Genomic DNA, 16647 nt, shown 5'->3' with positions numbered 1-16647 from the left:
TTGATGATTCAACGTTCTTGGAAAATATGCTATATATGATTCAATATTATTTCCGCATACAAGATCCTTTGCTTTTATGTGCCGGTTTTTATGATATAATGACAGCAAGATGTCATAAAAAACTTGAAAAGAGACAACTGCCGTAATTCAATTCTTCTTAAAATGTGGTTTCACTTTGTTTCCAGATTTTTTTTTCAACAACCACCAACTGCATAAGGATGCTTTTCAAATGGTTTTTAAAGAACATTTCGGTATAATAGATACGAATCACAAATCTGTTATTTTGTACTTAGTGTAATATGAGATATAATGATTTACAGTCATGCACATACATGTATATGTTAGCCTATGATAATAAAATAGAGAGAAATAGAATCCCTAAAGAAAATCCGAAACGGCAAAATTGATAATTGTAGGCTTGGTTTGATTGAACCTGTTCCTGGACAGTACTGGAAAGTGCAAGCTACTTTCCACACTCCTAGCACCGGCTAAAGCAGTATTCAAATTTAAACATGCAATGGTAAAAGTTTGAATTTAGAGACATCCGCAGATGTGTTCATACGACGGTGATCATTGAACCTTTAATGTGACACGTAAGTGCCATTCCACGAAAAGCAGCGTATGGTCCCCAAGTAAAAAAAATTGCTTATGCCCTAAACGAGAAAACAATGGGCGGAACTCAACAAAGTGGAATTTCGAAAGAGGATTAGAGGTTATCAAGCCGGCATATTTACAGAAAATTAAGCGGTCAAAAGACCAATTTAAAAAGCAGGACACATATATACTTAGGGCAATTATACATTAGTCAAGTAAGGAATATTGGAACCACCAAATTAGAAATAGCCAAATTGAATGAACTAAAATACCACAAACACAACAATGATGTCGCGTTAAACGATCTTTAAGGATCAGAAATACAAGTATAACATTCCTTATTGTATGCACATGCTACTTTAGCAGTTCAAACGTTGTACATTAGCACATAAACATTGTTACACATACGAAGGCTGCCCTTTGTGTAAAACATACATGTACATCAATGTAATATCAATTTACCATATGGTAATACAAGTTCTTGAGATCCAACCTATAAAAATTCATTCTATGATTGATAGAGGATATCGAATAAGTGTCAGTTCCATACTTTTATTGAATTTATTGAACACGCATGCTACACGAGCCTGTCCTGGCTGATTTAATTCAACTCGTTACTCAAGAAGGTTCAAGTTTATAAGTGCGTATTTATTACAAAATTAAATTGGTAAGACGTAAATTGTAAATACGTACTAATAAACTTGAACCAGCTTAGTGTTTTATTTTTTTTATTAACAGTCGATTTACTAGACTGTTTATTTGAAATACTGCAATCCTATTGTGCAAATATTATTTCAAACACTAAATTCAGTATTGAACCTACACATATGCAACATACTTTCTGTAATGTGCCACTAACAATGCACATTATAAAGATTATGTCAATTATAATTACGCACGATCACAAGAAAACAGCCTATTACACGAGCTTCTAAATTTAACATCCAATATTCCATAAATAAGCGGGTTTACGGCACTGTTGATAAAATATGACCTCAGAAAAAAATTATAAACTGTTCTCTGAGTGTTGTCCAATGATTCTAGAAATGTTTTGTCCAATGAACGGGTCAAAAGCAATGAAATTACTGGTGTAAAGGAGACAATAGCTGCTAATGACACCATAAACATGATTTTAGAAGTTTTGTATTGATTTGGCCTGTTCTTAGTGTGACATAGATTATTTTTACTTGCTTTGAATTTTCTTATATTCACATCTGTTTCTTTATCTCTCTTTCCCGGGCTGTCATTCAAGTTTGAATCTTGCTCAGATTCAAGCGTTACGCCAGTTTGCTCGTCGGTCATTTCATAAGACATTTCAGTTGTTATTTGTATTCGGTTGCGATTTTCTTTGGTACCAATTCTGTCCTTACTGTCTTCGGTGCCAATTCTGTCCTTACTCTCTTCGGTGCCAATTCTGTCCTTACCTTTGTGTTTCCATTTCATCTGTTGCCTTATACGTACTGCTATACAGCTGTAGAAACTGAATGTGACGATAAAAACCCCAACGAAACAGATGGCAAACGTTAAATTGTTAATAAAAGGAAATAGTGTTTCCTTCATATCATCTGTAACTGCACATTGAAAAATTGTAACATTATAAACTTTATGTTTTCCTTTTTGTATGTCATAGATAATTGCAGAAATCCAAGAACAAGCCAGTCCAACACCTACTGATGCCAGGCACATATATTTTGCTGCTTTAAGTGAAACCTGCCAATTCAAAGGGAAGCAAACCTTTCTGAATCTGTCAAATGCAATACAAAGTAGGACGAAGCAAGAGGTCATCGTTGTCCACGTATTCATTAACAGCGAAACTTTACATAGCCATTTATTATCATAGTTGTATTTATGTATCTGCATTACAAACTGTAGCGGAAGACATATACAGCATGTAAACAAATCGACCGAAGATACAAACGTTACAAAGGTGCGGTATGTAGACCTGCGTTCAGTCTTTGCAAACACATAGCATACCAACGAATTTCCAACGATTCCGATCATACTTATAACAATAAGATAAATCATCAGTGGAATCTGTCGTTTTACTTCTTCATTATTTAACTCATTCAGAGTAACCGAATCATTTTGAAAGACCATCATTGCCTTACACGTTTGTTTCGATGTTTGGAAGCTCGATGCTTACAACAGCTGCATGTTGCCAACGTTTTTGCTTATCACACAGAATTATCAATGATTCTTCATCTTACAATTAATTGTTAGTAACTAAAACGTACTATAATTGTATTTTGTATCCATTAAAAACTCCATTCAATGAGTAAACATTTCTTTTATTGTTCCGATAGTGAGTCTTCGAATAAAGATATACAGCACTTTGTAATATTTAATACATACAGATACCAACGTGCTAAATATGAAACTCGGTCTGTTGTAGGAGGCGGACGGAAAGATGATACATTAATGATTCATAGCTCGAAACAGGATGAACAAAATAAAACAATCCTTTTTTTTTCCTTGTGTGTTTTGCTTTGTCAAACGGAGAAAATAATTCATTCTTTGATACATCTAAAATAAAACCCCTTATTGGCATTATATTACGAAATAGTTATCATCAACCATATTAAATGCTACACAAAACTATACCTGGTGTTAATGACCTTAAAAAATTGTTTAATTTTATCTAACAACTGTCAATTGCGTTCATTTGTAACATATATCAAGGATAAAACATGAAAACGTGTGGAATTTGTTCTAGATCATGAATATCTTTCTATAATTCATACATAATTTATTCTACCACTTCTTGAATATTCAAATGTAGTATGATGAAACGCATTTCAATATGAAATTGATTAGTAGAAAAAATACAAAACCAATGTACTAGAATAGTTCTCTTTAAAAGTTGTTTATAGCAAGATTAGGCAGAACGAAGGCTGTTTCTTCTGTCTCACAAAAATCTAGAATACTGCCAGGTGTAAAGGTTTTCTAACTTTCATATATCAGACCGCAGGTGATAAACACGATTTCAATATGCTCCCTTGATCATATATGATACATGTCTATTGCTCAAAGCTTGTAATTATATATATCTGAATTGACTTCGTAATGTTCGTGGCTTCTGTGTGAAATAATGTAGTGCAAAATAGCCTGACTTAATCAGTAAAACAATGAATTCAAATGACTTTATAATTTCCACACATTTGTTGTTGTTTTCTACCATTATAAAGTTTAACCGGATACTTGACATTCGAAAAGAAATATGATAAATAGTATCTTAGAAAATCATAAAATATTTGTAGAATATGCGGAGCCGCCTAGGAATTACTGACTTTGCATTTTGCGCTTTATGCTTACAATTGTTACTTAATGACGCAATTTTATTTCGATAGTTTTAAGGAAGCAGTACACTAGGGAAAAAAATATCTTTTTCGTCGTTTTGTATGGCTTTGAAGAGCATATTAAAGTACAACATTTGTACTCTATTGACAAATGACAAATATGTTCATTGAGAATTTTTTTTTCGCAAATAATTTTATTACAGACAAAACATTACAATATTACATCTGCCCTTTAATAACCTCGTACATTTTGTTCTCATACAGGAATTATAATCTGATTTTATTGACCTGTCAATTATGAATACATTATAACACTCATTTAAACATTCTTTCCCACTTCGGTTCTCTTCGTGTAGTTTACGAGAATTAATTAGGAGTACAAATGTAAATAAATAATGTTTTGAAAAGTTACATTGCTATATAGGTCGTCGTCATATTCGCAATAGCACATACGGTTAACTAGTTGCCGAATATATGTGAGTTATGTGGTTTGATCCCGACAGTTGGCATTGTTTTAGAGCAACTCTTTCTTTACTTTTGCAGTATATCTAAATAGAAATGACCTAGTGTTTGCAAAATTATCTACACGGATATGAAGCAACTTAAAAACTGCTTTGTCTCGATTTTTATTGTGTATTACGTAACTGAAATGATATTTATTAATTTTTAATGAATTTCAAATATTAAGTCTTAATTCAAGCATATGAACATGACCAAGTCAATTGCAAAACATGTTAAAACAAAAGAACATCAAAATTATAAAACAATCATAGCTTCAATGATGTTGAAAAAAAATAACAAAGAACATGGACCTACGCTGTCTAGATCTTACAATACGTATACAAATCAGTAGTATAATTAGTTCCTAGACACAATTTAAAAAAATCGCAACTTACCGTTTCATCTTACGAAACTTAACGAAAGTCTATCGAAGATTACATGTAATATATTGTATGCATTAAACGTATAATCAGTATGCCTTTGTCATTGACAGGTGAATACAATGAAACAATATCTAAAACGGTCATACACTATCGTGTATATTTATCCTGTCAATTTCAAAAATGCACAAACTTGTTATTTATTTTCAATAACTAATACAACATGTTTTTCTTAATTGAGGTAATTTCATGTAAATCATCGCAATACTTGGGCCTTTATATCTTTTGTCTCTATTCTCCACAATCAATCCTTAATAATTTGCCATTTTCCATTTGTTGGTTTTTGCCATAGTAGCTCTCTTATTTATATATTTTCACCACTATCAGTACAATTTTTATCCCTTGTATAAAACAAAGTTCTACGTCAGATTAAATGTTGTTGTATTTTCTAGATCTATATCTAACAGCAAGCATCAGTTTGGTTATAAGGTCCTGATGCTTTTTCTCAAAGGCACGTTATCTCACTAAACCAATTAATATTTTGATTCTTTAGAAAGGACAATTATGAATTTTATAATGAATAATAATGGTTTAAGAGAATGAGTTCCATACAAAACACTATAACTGTACTAATTGCTAAAAAGCAACAGATGAAATAAAATTGTTCAGGGAACTGGCCAATTATTAACTTCCTGGAAACTATTTCTTATATAATTATGAAAAAACCAAAAAAAAATATATTTATAAAATAATTAAACATTGAATCATCTCTGGGCCTTTAAATCACATATTTTGACTTTCACAGTCGGTTTAAACAATATTTTATATAATCTATACATTTACATAATAAGGTACATAGAATAAAATTAACAAATTGAGTAGGAAGCTTGAAAACCTTTTAAGAAACTCTCCGTAATCAGTATTTAACTAATTTTATATAGATAGAAACAAAAAATGCAATATATAAACTAAACTATTCATATCATATCGACTTTTGCTTGCTTTTCTACGTATATATATTATCTTAAATATAATAAGTATTCATGAACTAAATTCTTACTGTTCGATCTGAGGCATTAGCACGAATAAGAATTATTTCTGTTTTTTAAAGATACATTGCTTTGTTTAGCGTTGTTCTTTCATAGTTAAATCATATCCACGTTTTTGTAGCATTTATCATTGCAGATCAAAAATAAAGAAAAGTCATCACAGAGATTAAGAAGGAAAACAAGTTAAATGCCACATTTTCAAATATTTATAACAGAGGGCGCTAATATGACGCCAAAAGTTACTATATTTACGCTGAATAGTGACCTTTAACCACGTTTAAATGAAATAGTTCACTTTATGAATGTAAAAGAAAGTCAATAATCTTATTATCCCAGCTGTGTTGCTATCATATGACAGTAGATAACGATTTGTTAGTACATTTGTAGGAATTGTCTTTTGTTAATTATCTATTGTTTCCATAAAGTGTGTTTCCATAAAACTTTCCATATAACTCATTATTACGTCAAGGTTTTTTATTGTTTTTTTTTTAAGTATTGATTGATGACTATATAAAGGAAGTTTCCATTTTATGTGAATATTGAAATATGTAAATCTATGTATACGTACATGTAAGACATCTGAGATACTTCCTTTGCGTACCGGAAGTTGGTTATCTTAAGTTTATTCATGTCTATTTAGACGCGAATATTTATATTATAAATAACCCGGATCTATTATTCATACATAACTGCAGGACACTTTCTATTCGAGTTTAAATCTGATTTTGGATAAAAGAATATTAACTATATCAGTTAACAAAAACTGCTGTGAATTTTACTTCCGCTTTTTGAAAACAAATAAACATAACAACGACATCAACTATGGTGGTAAGTGTGTGTTAAGATATTTGGAAGATTTAATCTTTATTTTTTATGTTTTATTCACTATTTTAGTAGTTTAGTTTCAGTTTTGTTAAAAGTGGCATTGTGTATTATTTACTGCATTCTTTCTGATTTTCTATACTGTTATAATTAATGTATAGTATACTGACAGACGACATTTTATCGTGAACAAACGAGCCGCGTCACGACAAAACCAACATAGTGCGTTTGCGACCAGCATAGATCCAGACCAGCCTGCGCATCCGCACAGTCTGATCAGGATCCATGCTGTTCGCTTGCAAACTCTATAACAAGTAGAGAAACCAATAGCGAACAGCATGGATCCTAATCAGACTGCGCGGATGCGCAGGCTGGTCTGGATCCATGCTGGTCGCAAACGCATTATGTTGGTTTTGTCGTGACGCGGCTCAAATAACTTGATAAGATGTTATTGTCCTGTTATGATATTATTTTTGTGATTTTTTTTAGGAATACAGTTAATTTTTATTCAAAACATATAGTTAATTATATGTGTGTTTTCATTTGGGGTCATAGAGATACGTTTCTTGAATATGAACCTTGGTGAGATTCTAAAATAACATTATATTAAAGTGTACAATTCAAAATATCTGCTGCATTTTTTAAGGATACGTTTAGATTACCTGTACGAAAGAGATACGTTTGTTAATTTCTGGCACATAATTTTTAACAATTGTTACCTGTGTGAAATGCTTTTTTGTTACGGAAGATTTTATTCTGTTTATGTACTATATTCATGTGTGTTTAATAACAGACATTTTCAGTTACAAATCTTTCAATAATCTACCATTTTATCATGGAAACAAGAAAATTTACTGTTTATAAAGTTTATAAAAAATATTCATAAGATAAAAATTAATACCCTTTAAATCTAATCTTTTTGTCGTTTTAATGTTATACTTGGGTGTTTCAATTTTTAAATTTCACGAATATCATTTAAAATGTTTTATATATTGCCAGGTGTCCTAAGTTCGGCGTTATTTTAGATCTAACAACCCTTTCTGTATCATAGTCTCGTGTGAGTACTCTGTTTAAAAAGAAAAGAATTCGATTCACTTCAGTAATGTAAATTTTATCTATATGCGCGATTTTTGTAACACTTTAGTAAAGTAAATTTTATATGTCTTCAAAGTTTTATCTATTATATAAAAGTGTGAGTTTTAGTAAAATTGCCCAGGCCACTCGAGGATTTTATCTTTTAAGGACTGTATTTACAAGTGTATATTGGAACAAAGGAATGAATCGATGACCAAATTTTGAAAATTGTGCTAGTTACGAGTACGTGTCACTGAGTCAGGGCAGAGGAGTTAAAAGTTTATCACAGTTTTTTTCTGATGTTCTCCCTTGAAACAGTCACAACGCTATATTGTCATTTGTTTTAATTGAAGACTACTTAAAATGAATATCCGTAGCACTGATTGTAAATTCAGTCTGGTTTGATGTCAGTCTGGTTTGATGTCAGTCTGGTTTGATGTCAGTCTGATTGTCAGTCTGGTTTGATGTCAGTCTGGTTTGATGTCAGTCTGGTTTGATGTCAGTCTGGTTTGATGTCAGTATCACAATATTAAAATATCTATCCGTAGACACTTCTGATGATAATATTAATACTAGATAGATGCAATTGCGATAGAACAAAACATTAACCTTCAAAGTGTAAAATTTACCGTTCAAATTTAATACTAGTAGTAGTAGTTACAAATATCAAGGCACATTTGGCTCTTTTGATAAAAGGAATAATAACCATTTTAATGAATGTGTTAGATCATAGTATTCTAGTATCTTCTTTCGTACACAGAAAATTTTTGAAGTGACGAAATAATTATTTAAATTGCTTATTATTTTATTAAAGTTATTTTGTATCAATTAAAGCTACTTAGCTTTAATTAGTACAAGATCAATGCAGGCAAATGCTTGTAAGTCGTTACTGAGCTATAAAGAGATTTTTTTTCCATATGAATGACATTTCAAAATACGTGAACACTTAAACAGGCAAGTTTATTTTTGGTATATGTAATATGCATTCTGATGAGCGACTCAGACCATCTTGACCTTTTGCTTTCTCTTCTCAGGGGATCACAGTTGTATAAAATTATAATCGGATTCATTACCTTATAAGGGCCATAATTCTACGTTCTACGCCAAGTACATTTTAATTGTCGCAGGGAGATCATAACTATAATGATAATTATGACCGGGAACTAATGATCTGTTCGTCGTTCATGTATTGTAATTGTCATGCTTTGCTGGATAAAGGCAGCAGACTTCTAGTTTTTCATGGGAATACAGGTGCTTAAGTAGAAAAGCAGCTTTCCGTAACCTAGCTAAATAATATAGTTGTATGACCGTTACCATACTGAAACTGAATCTGATCAGTATATTACCAGTCTGGCAGTCTTACAAGGCACTCCACTGCTGGTTGCTCATTTTTTCAAATTTAATTTCCTTAAATTTCGAACGAAATGTTCCAAATTCACATGCAGGTCTTGTCTATACATAAATTCAGTACCAAGGTTGTGAGAGCGAAGTGATTTGTTGTCAATTCCCACACGGATGCTCATTGTTAGAAACAAATATGACGATATATTATAATTGCTAACAGTTGAACTTTACTATTACATTGTTGGAACAGTTTTAAGTATAAATTTGACAGTGAAATATAAATGATTCATTTCTTATATAAGAGAAGAAGATATTGTCGTTATTATTTCGACAGCGTCTCGAAGAATTTGCATTTCAGGTATTTCTTGCAAAATATAATCTGGCAATATTAGTATTTCATAGGAATTCACTTCATTAACAGTTTGTGAGACAGAAGTTACTGAATTAGTTGGATGTACAGTAATAATAAAAGCACTTACAGTATGTGGCATATTTACTTTTTTACTACATTGTATTTCAAATTCCTTTTTTGTGTAACAATTGTTTAAAAAAATATTTTTGGCTTCAGCCTGTGTGTGTGTGTTTTTGTCTGTTAGTTTTATTGTTATGTTTTGTTTGCTTTTTTGGTGGGTGGGGATTTACGCATATGGAGTTGACTTATTTCATTCTTTATGTTTTGTTGTTATCAAAGGTTGTAAAATTAAACAGCCATACAGCAGTAAATTGAGGTTTTGGTTTTTAGTTGATGGCCAGCACAGCACAAAGTTACGGACATTCAGTTCGTGTGTCTGTGCAGGTTTTAAGAATATTTAATAAGCGAATTTTGAAAGTTACTTATATATACATTTTCGATCACTTTTTATTGTCCCTTTTAAAATGCGTCCGCCGTCCCTTAATGATTAAGAACACTGCTTGGCTTCAGGTCATTTCCGGCTTAACGCTTTAAATTCGAATTCCAGAAAGAATTGGTTATCTACTCAAACGTCTGTTCTTGGTTGAAGTAATTATCATGGCAAAACAATTCAGTTTTCTACCAGTAGAAAATCTAAAATATCGCCATATGACTTTAACAGTGTTGATAGGGCAATGCTACAAAATACAACTGTAAAAAAAGTCCCTTTAGATGTTAATCAACATTTACTGAAATGACAATATTTTTTCAGAATTTTACTCCAGACTCCGACATGACTGATTGTTGCAGCAAATGTGGATCACACGCTAGTAAGACTCTATATCATTACTTTTTTAAGAAATAGTTCAAGTCAGTTTTCAGTCAGAGTATCAAGTCCGTTGTGTCTTGAGTTTGAATCCTGAGACTACCATGTATTTTACGCGAATTCCTTTCAAAACGTTTCATGTTAAAATCTTTTGCCTACTTCCTCGCAAATATTACCATACCATAATAAGTCACAGAAGGCAAGACGGGTTGTACCCTTTTTATTTAACAACATTCATAATATAATAACTGAAGGCCAACACGGATAGTCATGACAGTACTCCGTAATTTTCTATAGTTGTTATTGTTGTTGATTGTGCGGTTATAATTGATGAAAAGTTACGGTTTTTTTTATTATTTGACATAAATATAAAGTACTTGAGTATAAGTACGAAATAACTAAAGTTGTTTATATATGCAACAATATATAAAATAAGTGGTTTTAATTGTGCCCTTGATATATGAAGTGTATACATATTATTGTGAGTACTTTTGTTAAATGAAACGCCTATTCAACTTTATCACTTATTGTTTATGTTTATAGTATGATGAGATTAGTTATATTGGAATGGAACAAAAACGTAAGTTAAGTAATAAAAAAGAGCATCGAAACACAAGGCTATCTGATTTGTACAAGGAGGCGTAGCCCCCCGAGTATAAATCAGATTGCCAAGTGTTTTGGCGTTCTTTCTCTTTTGTATCATAGGCAAAAATAAAAACTCGTTCCGTGTTGTCACAATATAAAACTCTTTAAAAAGTAACCAATGTACGAGTATCAGATTATGACATTTCTATCCTGTCGTCAAAATAAGTAAACCCCAGAGAAAACAAAATCCAATGTAACAAATACCTGCACTGCAGTTAACGTACCTTGCATGTATTGGTTGGGGACACATTTTCATTCAAAGTTAAGTCTCAAAATATTTTACAATACAATATTGTTTTACAGATAATTTAGGCTCGCACTGTGGCTCAGAATGAGCAGGGGTTACATACCCATTTATCTCAAACGAGGAAATATGTGTACTTGTATACGAAATTAAACATATTCTTATTTGAATATTAACATGATATGTAACATATAATTATCAAGAATACATTTCACCGGGGTTTTTCCACATTACTTCTGTAGAAAGTGAAAGTTATTCACCAGAAACGATCTATTATTCTCCCTTCTTATTAAAACATATACATGCATATTTACATAGTAAAAAAACCAAAAGGATAATAAATGCGATACAGAAAAAGATATAAGATGATGAATTTATTTATTTCCTTACGCACTTAATCTATCTTTCTTTAATACATGTTATAATCTAACATCGCTGCTATACATTAGCAATTTATTGAAAATAAATATTGTTTAAACAAAAGATATCAGAAAATTGATTTGTTTCTTTCAGCAGATCCGAGGTTTACAGCCTCAGAGATGGCACTCACTTCAGTCTTATCTTTCATTGCTGGTGTTGCTCTAATCGTTCTTGTGTTCTTCATCATAAAATTGGAAAGAAACAAAAAGATGTAAGCGTTCTGTTATTAAAATCATAAAGTACAGTACTTACGATGATTCTATGTACCACAAAAATGGTCATTTAATTTTAGTTACAGCGATGTTTCTATATTTGAAATTTAGTGCTTGATTTTTTTATCCAATAGAATTCATTATTTCAAATGAATCATAAAATATTTACTTTAGTAAAATCGACTAAATTGAAGCAGTCTAGTAAATCGACAGTTTTATGAAAATAATTAGTGTTTACTAATAAGCATTTGCTACATTTTATTGGTCAAGGGACCAATTTTATTCTAATAAACACCAAGGTGTCTAACGCATGTTCATAAATAATAAAAAAATGTCCAGATTTTCTCCACTAAAGAAGGAAAATCGTCTTTTTAATTATGGTTTAATGTTCACAAATAAGCATTTAAAATCTTATTTTTTGTAAATGCTTAATAACGAAAACTTACCAATATAGGGTTTGAAATATTTTTTCATTAACAGTCTATTAACTAAACTCATAAATTACCTCCATCGATTTACCAAGTAAATGTGTTACGTTCATTTAAAATACTGCAATTCTATTGAACAAAAAACATTTTCAAATGCTTTAACCTACCTCGTTTATGTTAAAGTTTAAGAGTTTTTGTTTTCAAAATTAGATCTAGATAAATCATTATTATCAAGTTAAATGACTTAGTCTGTTCCACTTACTGTCAAGCTCGCCAAGGGAAAAGGGGAACAACTTTTGTAAATTGTTGTTAACAGGCGCGTGATTAATGTCCCTTGTTTCGAATCGTTACTTTGTTCATGTTAATAAACGTTTGTTTATTTTATAAGAAAATTATTTTATTCATACCTTCAACGCAGGGACCAACTGGTTGTTGAAATACTGCAAGCCGCTACAAGTACAAATGCAAAATTTGACCTTAAATATTATATTAAATAAGTCGCGTTTTACCTTAATTGAAAAATAATTAAGTAGACTATAGCTATATTTGCGATTTCCTTGTACAGGTGTTTTAGAAAGAAAGAAGAACCATTCAAAGGCAAGTTTGAAGGAGCTAGTCAAAAGGCCACAATAAAAGTACGTTCTTTACTCGTTTTATTGAAATAAATATTCTGTTTATTCAATAAAAAATTATTGTGTTTAAATGATCCAAAAGGGAAATAAATGAAAACATTGAAACTGATGAACATGCATCTTTTCATAACAAAATGCAGATGCAACAACGATGTTATTAAATGCCCTACAAATGATGTTAAGTCTACGAACCGGGCGGGAGGAATCCTATATCCTTTTTACATTTACGTTTATACAAAAATAATACTTTTATTCGATTGTTTTAAAGCCTAAAACTGATACGCGCTGTAAATGTGATAACATAAAGTTTGTTTATTCTGCTATATAGACAAAGAAATAATGATTCAGATATTAGTAACCGGTAGTTCTCAAATCCCGTGGTATTTTTGTGTGTGTGTGTATGTGTGCGTGCGTGCGTGCGTGTGTGCGTGCGCGCACGCGTGTGTGTAAAAAAAAACTAGTTGTTATTTTGTTTACTCTTTATAATAAATAATATAACTAACCCGGCTATTAATTTAATTTGCAAAAAAAATCTAGAGCGATTAATTTAACTTCCGCATTATCAATTTCAATCGCTTTAATACGTTTGGAAGAATTTGATATGTCTATACAGTTGATGTAACTACACCACTACAGTCTGTTCAATGAGTCATAAACGGCTGTAAATGTATAGTTCATTTTAAAAAAAGACAGGAAGAAAGAAAATGTGTCATACATGTACACTTCATGACTTCTTATTGTTATAAATCGTAACAAACACAACAAAGTTTTTGCTCTTCAATATTCAATTTGGAGGAATAAAAAGATTTATCTACTCGGGTTATGAATAGAATGTTAAAGATATAAATTCCTCTATAATTGAAGACGGTACATCTGCGAACATAATCTTGTTACGTATCTTTAATGGTTATTTTTACGAATGCACGAAGGAAAATGTATACCGTATGAGGTAGAGAGGTAATGGTTGTTTTTTTTAAATTGGTACAACTTTTGATGTATATAATTGTATGTAATTCTTATATTTTAAGTTAAATTTTCTATTTTAACAGGTACTGAAGAAACATACACTTGAAAGATCTTCAGGAAAAAGCAGGGCTAATAAAGAGGACCAGAAATTAGATATAGAATCTGCAAATATAACATCATCTCCCGAAGTGCAAGCAGCTGTGGTTAACACAGAAGTCGAGACTAAACACTTTGAAGAAGTAATGAACAGTGAGGAGATTGAAAGGAACGAAATAAAGAATAAACAAGACACGGAAAATAGGAACACTGAAAATATACCACCGACTGAAAGAAAAGAAATAATACATGAACAAAAGATAGAAAAAATAGAAAGTGAAAATGAAGAATATGGAAAGGGCAACAATGAGACAAACGATGTGTCTATTGTATCAAATCAGGGTAACAGCGGAGAGAGTAACTGTCATGTTGAAACAAACGGACAAATTGAAACAGAAGTTGCCCCTGTCATAAATTTGCTGAGGTCCGAGAACAAAAATGTTGTTTCGAGTCAGTTGTTTGAAAAATCTAGAGGGAGTTCAGTTTATGAACACGAAGATTTGGTGTTTCAAAACGATAACTTTAGAATTAGTGCACTATCAAATATTTGAAGATATGTTAGTTTCATATCTATTCATGTTGTGTAAGAGACATTCCATCTAGAATTCTTTCAATGTAGATGCTTTTCGGATGGCACGCATTATTGGGTGTTCACTATTCTCCCATTTTTGACAATTTGAGGTTATTTAGGGCATGCAACCGTCTATAAAAGTACTCACATAGCTAAAATATTATATAAGCTGACACAATATTTTCATCAACTATTGCTAAATTTTTTATCCTCTTTACTTGCAATAGGGAACTTATATACAAGCTTTCATTTCTGTTTTGCCCTTGCAGATTTTGGCAACTTTTTGGCATCAACTGTACGGGAACATGTTACATTTAAAATGATATTGTCACGTAGCGAAAGTGGTGTGCTTTGTTTCTTTTGGTGTTGTATTGTGTCATTACAATTTCGTTCTGAAAGTTAAAGTTAATTGATCATCAAATGTATTGATGAATATAATGTTGCAAGTAGAAAGTTATTTTAGTTGAAATATCTGCTTTTAAGTGTCATAAAAAGAATTGTTTAGAAATGATAATAATAAAAAAAAAACACAAAAAATAACACAACAAAAACAATGACAAATACAGTACTTGCCAACATCAGGTAACAGTTACGATCTGTTCCGTTTTATGGTGCTTAAACATTATTTATCATGTATTTCTTATGCGATGCGAATAGAGATGGCTTAAATTTGAGAAAACAAGCTATTTATGTTGTTAGTTACAGCAGTGTGTGATAGTTTATACAGTTACGCAGTCTTACTGATGCTTTACATGTTACAAATAAGAAGCTGTATTTACATGAATATCATGCTATACTATCAATAAATTATTTATTTAATATTTTGTAGTGACATCATTTTGATACCTGCATACGTGTTTCTGCGTTTTTTTTTTTACTTTCTTTTGAAAGTTTTAGCGTTACTTCATCATAACAAAGAATTCTACATTTTCAATATTTTCATGACCACAGAGCAAACTCTTTATTAACTTGCCTAAAGAGTAAATCCAAATTTATTCTATCTTTCGAAATAACTTTTTGTATTGCAATAAGGGGTAATTTATTGATATCTATCGAAAATCATATATTTTTATATTTAGGCTTCACATTAAACATAAACAACAGTAATAACCTATTTTGACGGTTTCGTCCTCGCAAAATTATGTTTAGCTATGTTTACTCTCGCCACTGGAATATTTACCATATTGGATGAACATACTGTTTCACACAACCAAACAAAGCTAAGTTTTATCGGATATATTGCTCTAGGTATTGCGCAGGCTGGTCTTGATCCATGCTGGTTGCAAACCCATTAGGTTGGTTTTGTCGTGACACGGCTCATATCATAACCATTGATAGCCGTCAGAATTAAGCTGACATGTTTTAGTTTGACAATATATTTGCTTATTGACAATTACTATCGAATTCCGTGCACTTATTACCTGGTTTTCCTTATAAGCTGGTGGATGTTTTGCTACAACGTACAACACGTTATAGATAAAATAGAGTATAACTTACTTTATAACCTTACTTATTTATTCGGAATATCAATGAGCACACGTTCTAAGAATTTGAGCGTTAATTTAATGTGATATTCGATTTATTTCCGTTACGTTCACCACTTCTTTCAAATATGATAAAAAGGTAAACTACTGGGCTAAAAGCTGATTTTAAACTGGTATTTCTTAAAAGTGCTGTATTGTCATGATTGTTATACCCACTTTTTAAATATTTCCCTTATTCCGTTTCAGTAATGTGTTCAGTACAAAAAGAATCTGAAGTCATGTCTTATCTATAGTTTAAAGTAACGATTTAGCTGGAGGAAAAGGACAATTTTACAAACTCATAATTTATTTTCTGTAAGATTAAGTTACTTTCTAAGTGGTGGAATAAAGGAATAAAGTGAATATCAAAAATAATATAAGACACACTAAAATGTAATTGACTCTTTTTCCAATGTCATTCTTTAAGTTAGTTACTAAATCTTCTTTTTTGCAATAAATACATACCTATAAAAGAAGAAGGCATATATGATTTTGTACGAAAAGTTAAAATGAATTGAATTAGGCCTTCAGTTACGGAAGCCCTGGAGGGCATTTATTATTTAAAAATTATAACTTATTACCTATTTTTTATTACTTATCACTTATTATTTACAGACTATAACTTATATTAAG

General features: G+C 31.1%; 2 protein-coding genes across 5 annotated transcripts; one reads left to right on the top strand and one right to left on the bottom strand.

Annotated features, from left to right (window-relative positions):
- Positions 1-885: 885 nt before the first annotated feature.
- Positions 886-2983, bottom strand: LOC132744826 (orexin receptor type 2-like). The gene has a single exon (XM_060733612.1). It carries the CDS (start codon positions 2692-2694, stop codon positions 1486-1488), a length of 1209 nt encoding a protein of 402 aa, XP_060589595.1. The 5' UTR covers positions 2695-2983; the 3' UTR covers positions 886-1485.
- A 3444-nt stretch (positions 2984-6427) lies between these two features.
- Positions 6428-14992, top strand: LOC132744825 (uncharacterized). 4 transcript variants are annotated; one of them, XM_060733611.1, is made up of 6 exons: positions 6428-6648; positions 9482-9540; positions 10224-10281; positions 11683-11797; positions 12792-12861; positions 13908-14992. In XM_060733611.1, exons 3-6 carry the CDS (start codon positions 10245-10247, stop codon positions 14469-14471), a joined length of 786 nt encoding a protein of 261 aa, XP_060589594.1. In that variant the 5' UTR covers positions 6428-6648; positions 9482-9540; positions 10224-10244; the 3' UTR covers positions 14472-14992. The 4 variants fall into 4 exon arrangements, with proteins under 4 accessions (XP_060589594.1, XP_060589592.1, XP_060589591.1 ...); XM_060733610.1 differs by having other exon boundaries at positions 6429-6648; positions 11680-11797; XM_060733609.1 differs by lacking the exon at positions 9482-9540.
- The last annotated feature ends 1655 nt before the right edge of the window (positions 14993-16647 follow it).

Source organism: Ruditapes philippinarum, unplaced genomic scaffold, assembly GCF_026571515.1.
Source record: "Ruditapes philippinarum isolate M1 unplaced genomic scaffold, ASM2657151v2 ctg316_1_1_1_1, whole genome shotgun sequence".
Taxonomy (NCBI): Eukaryota; Metazoa; Mollusca; class Bivalvia; order Venerida; family Veneridae; genus Ruditapes; species Ruditapes philippinarum.
This window is presented reverse-complemented; position numbering and strand designations above follow the sequence as displayed.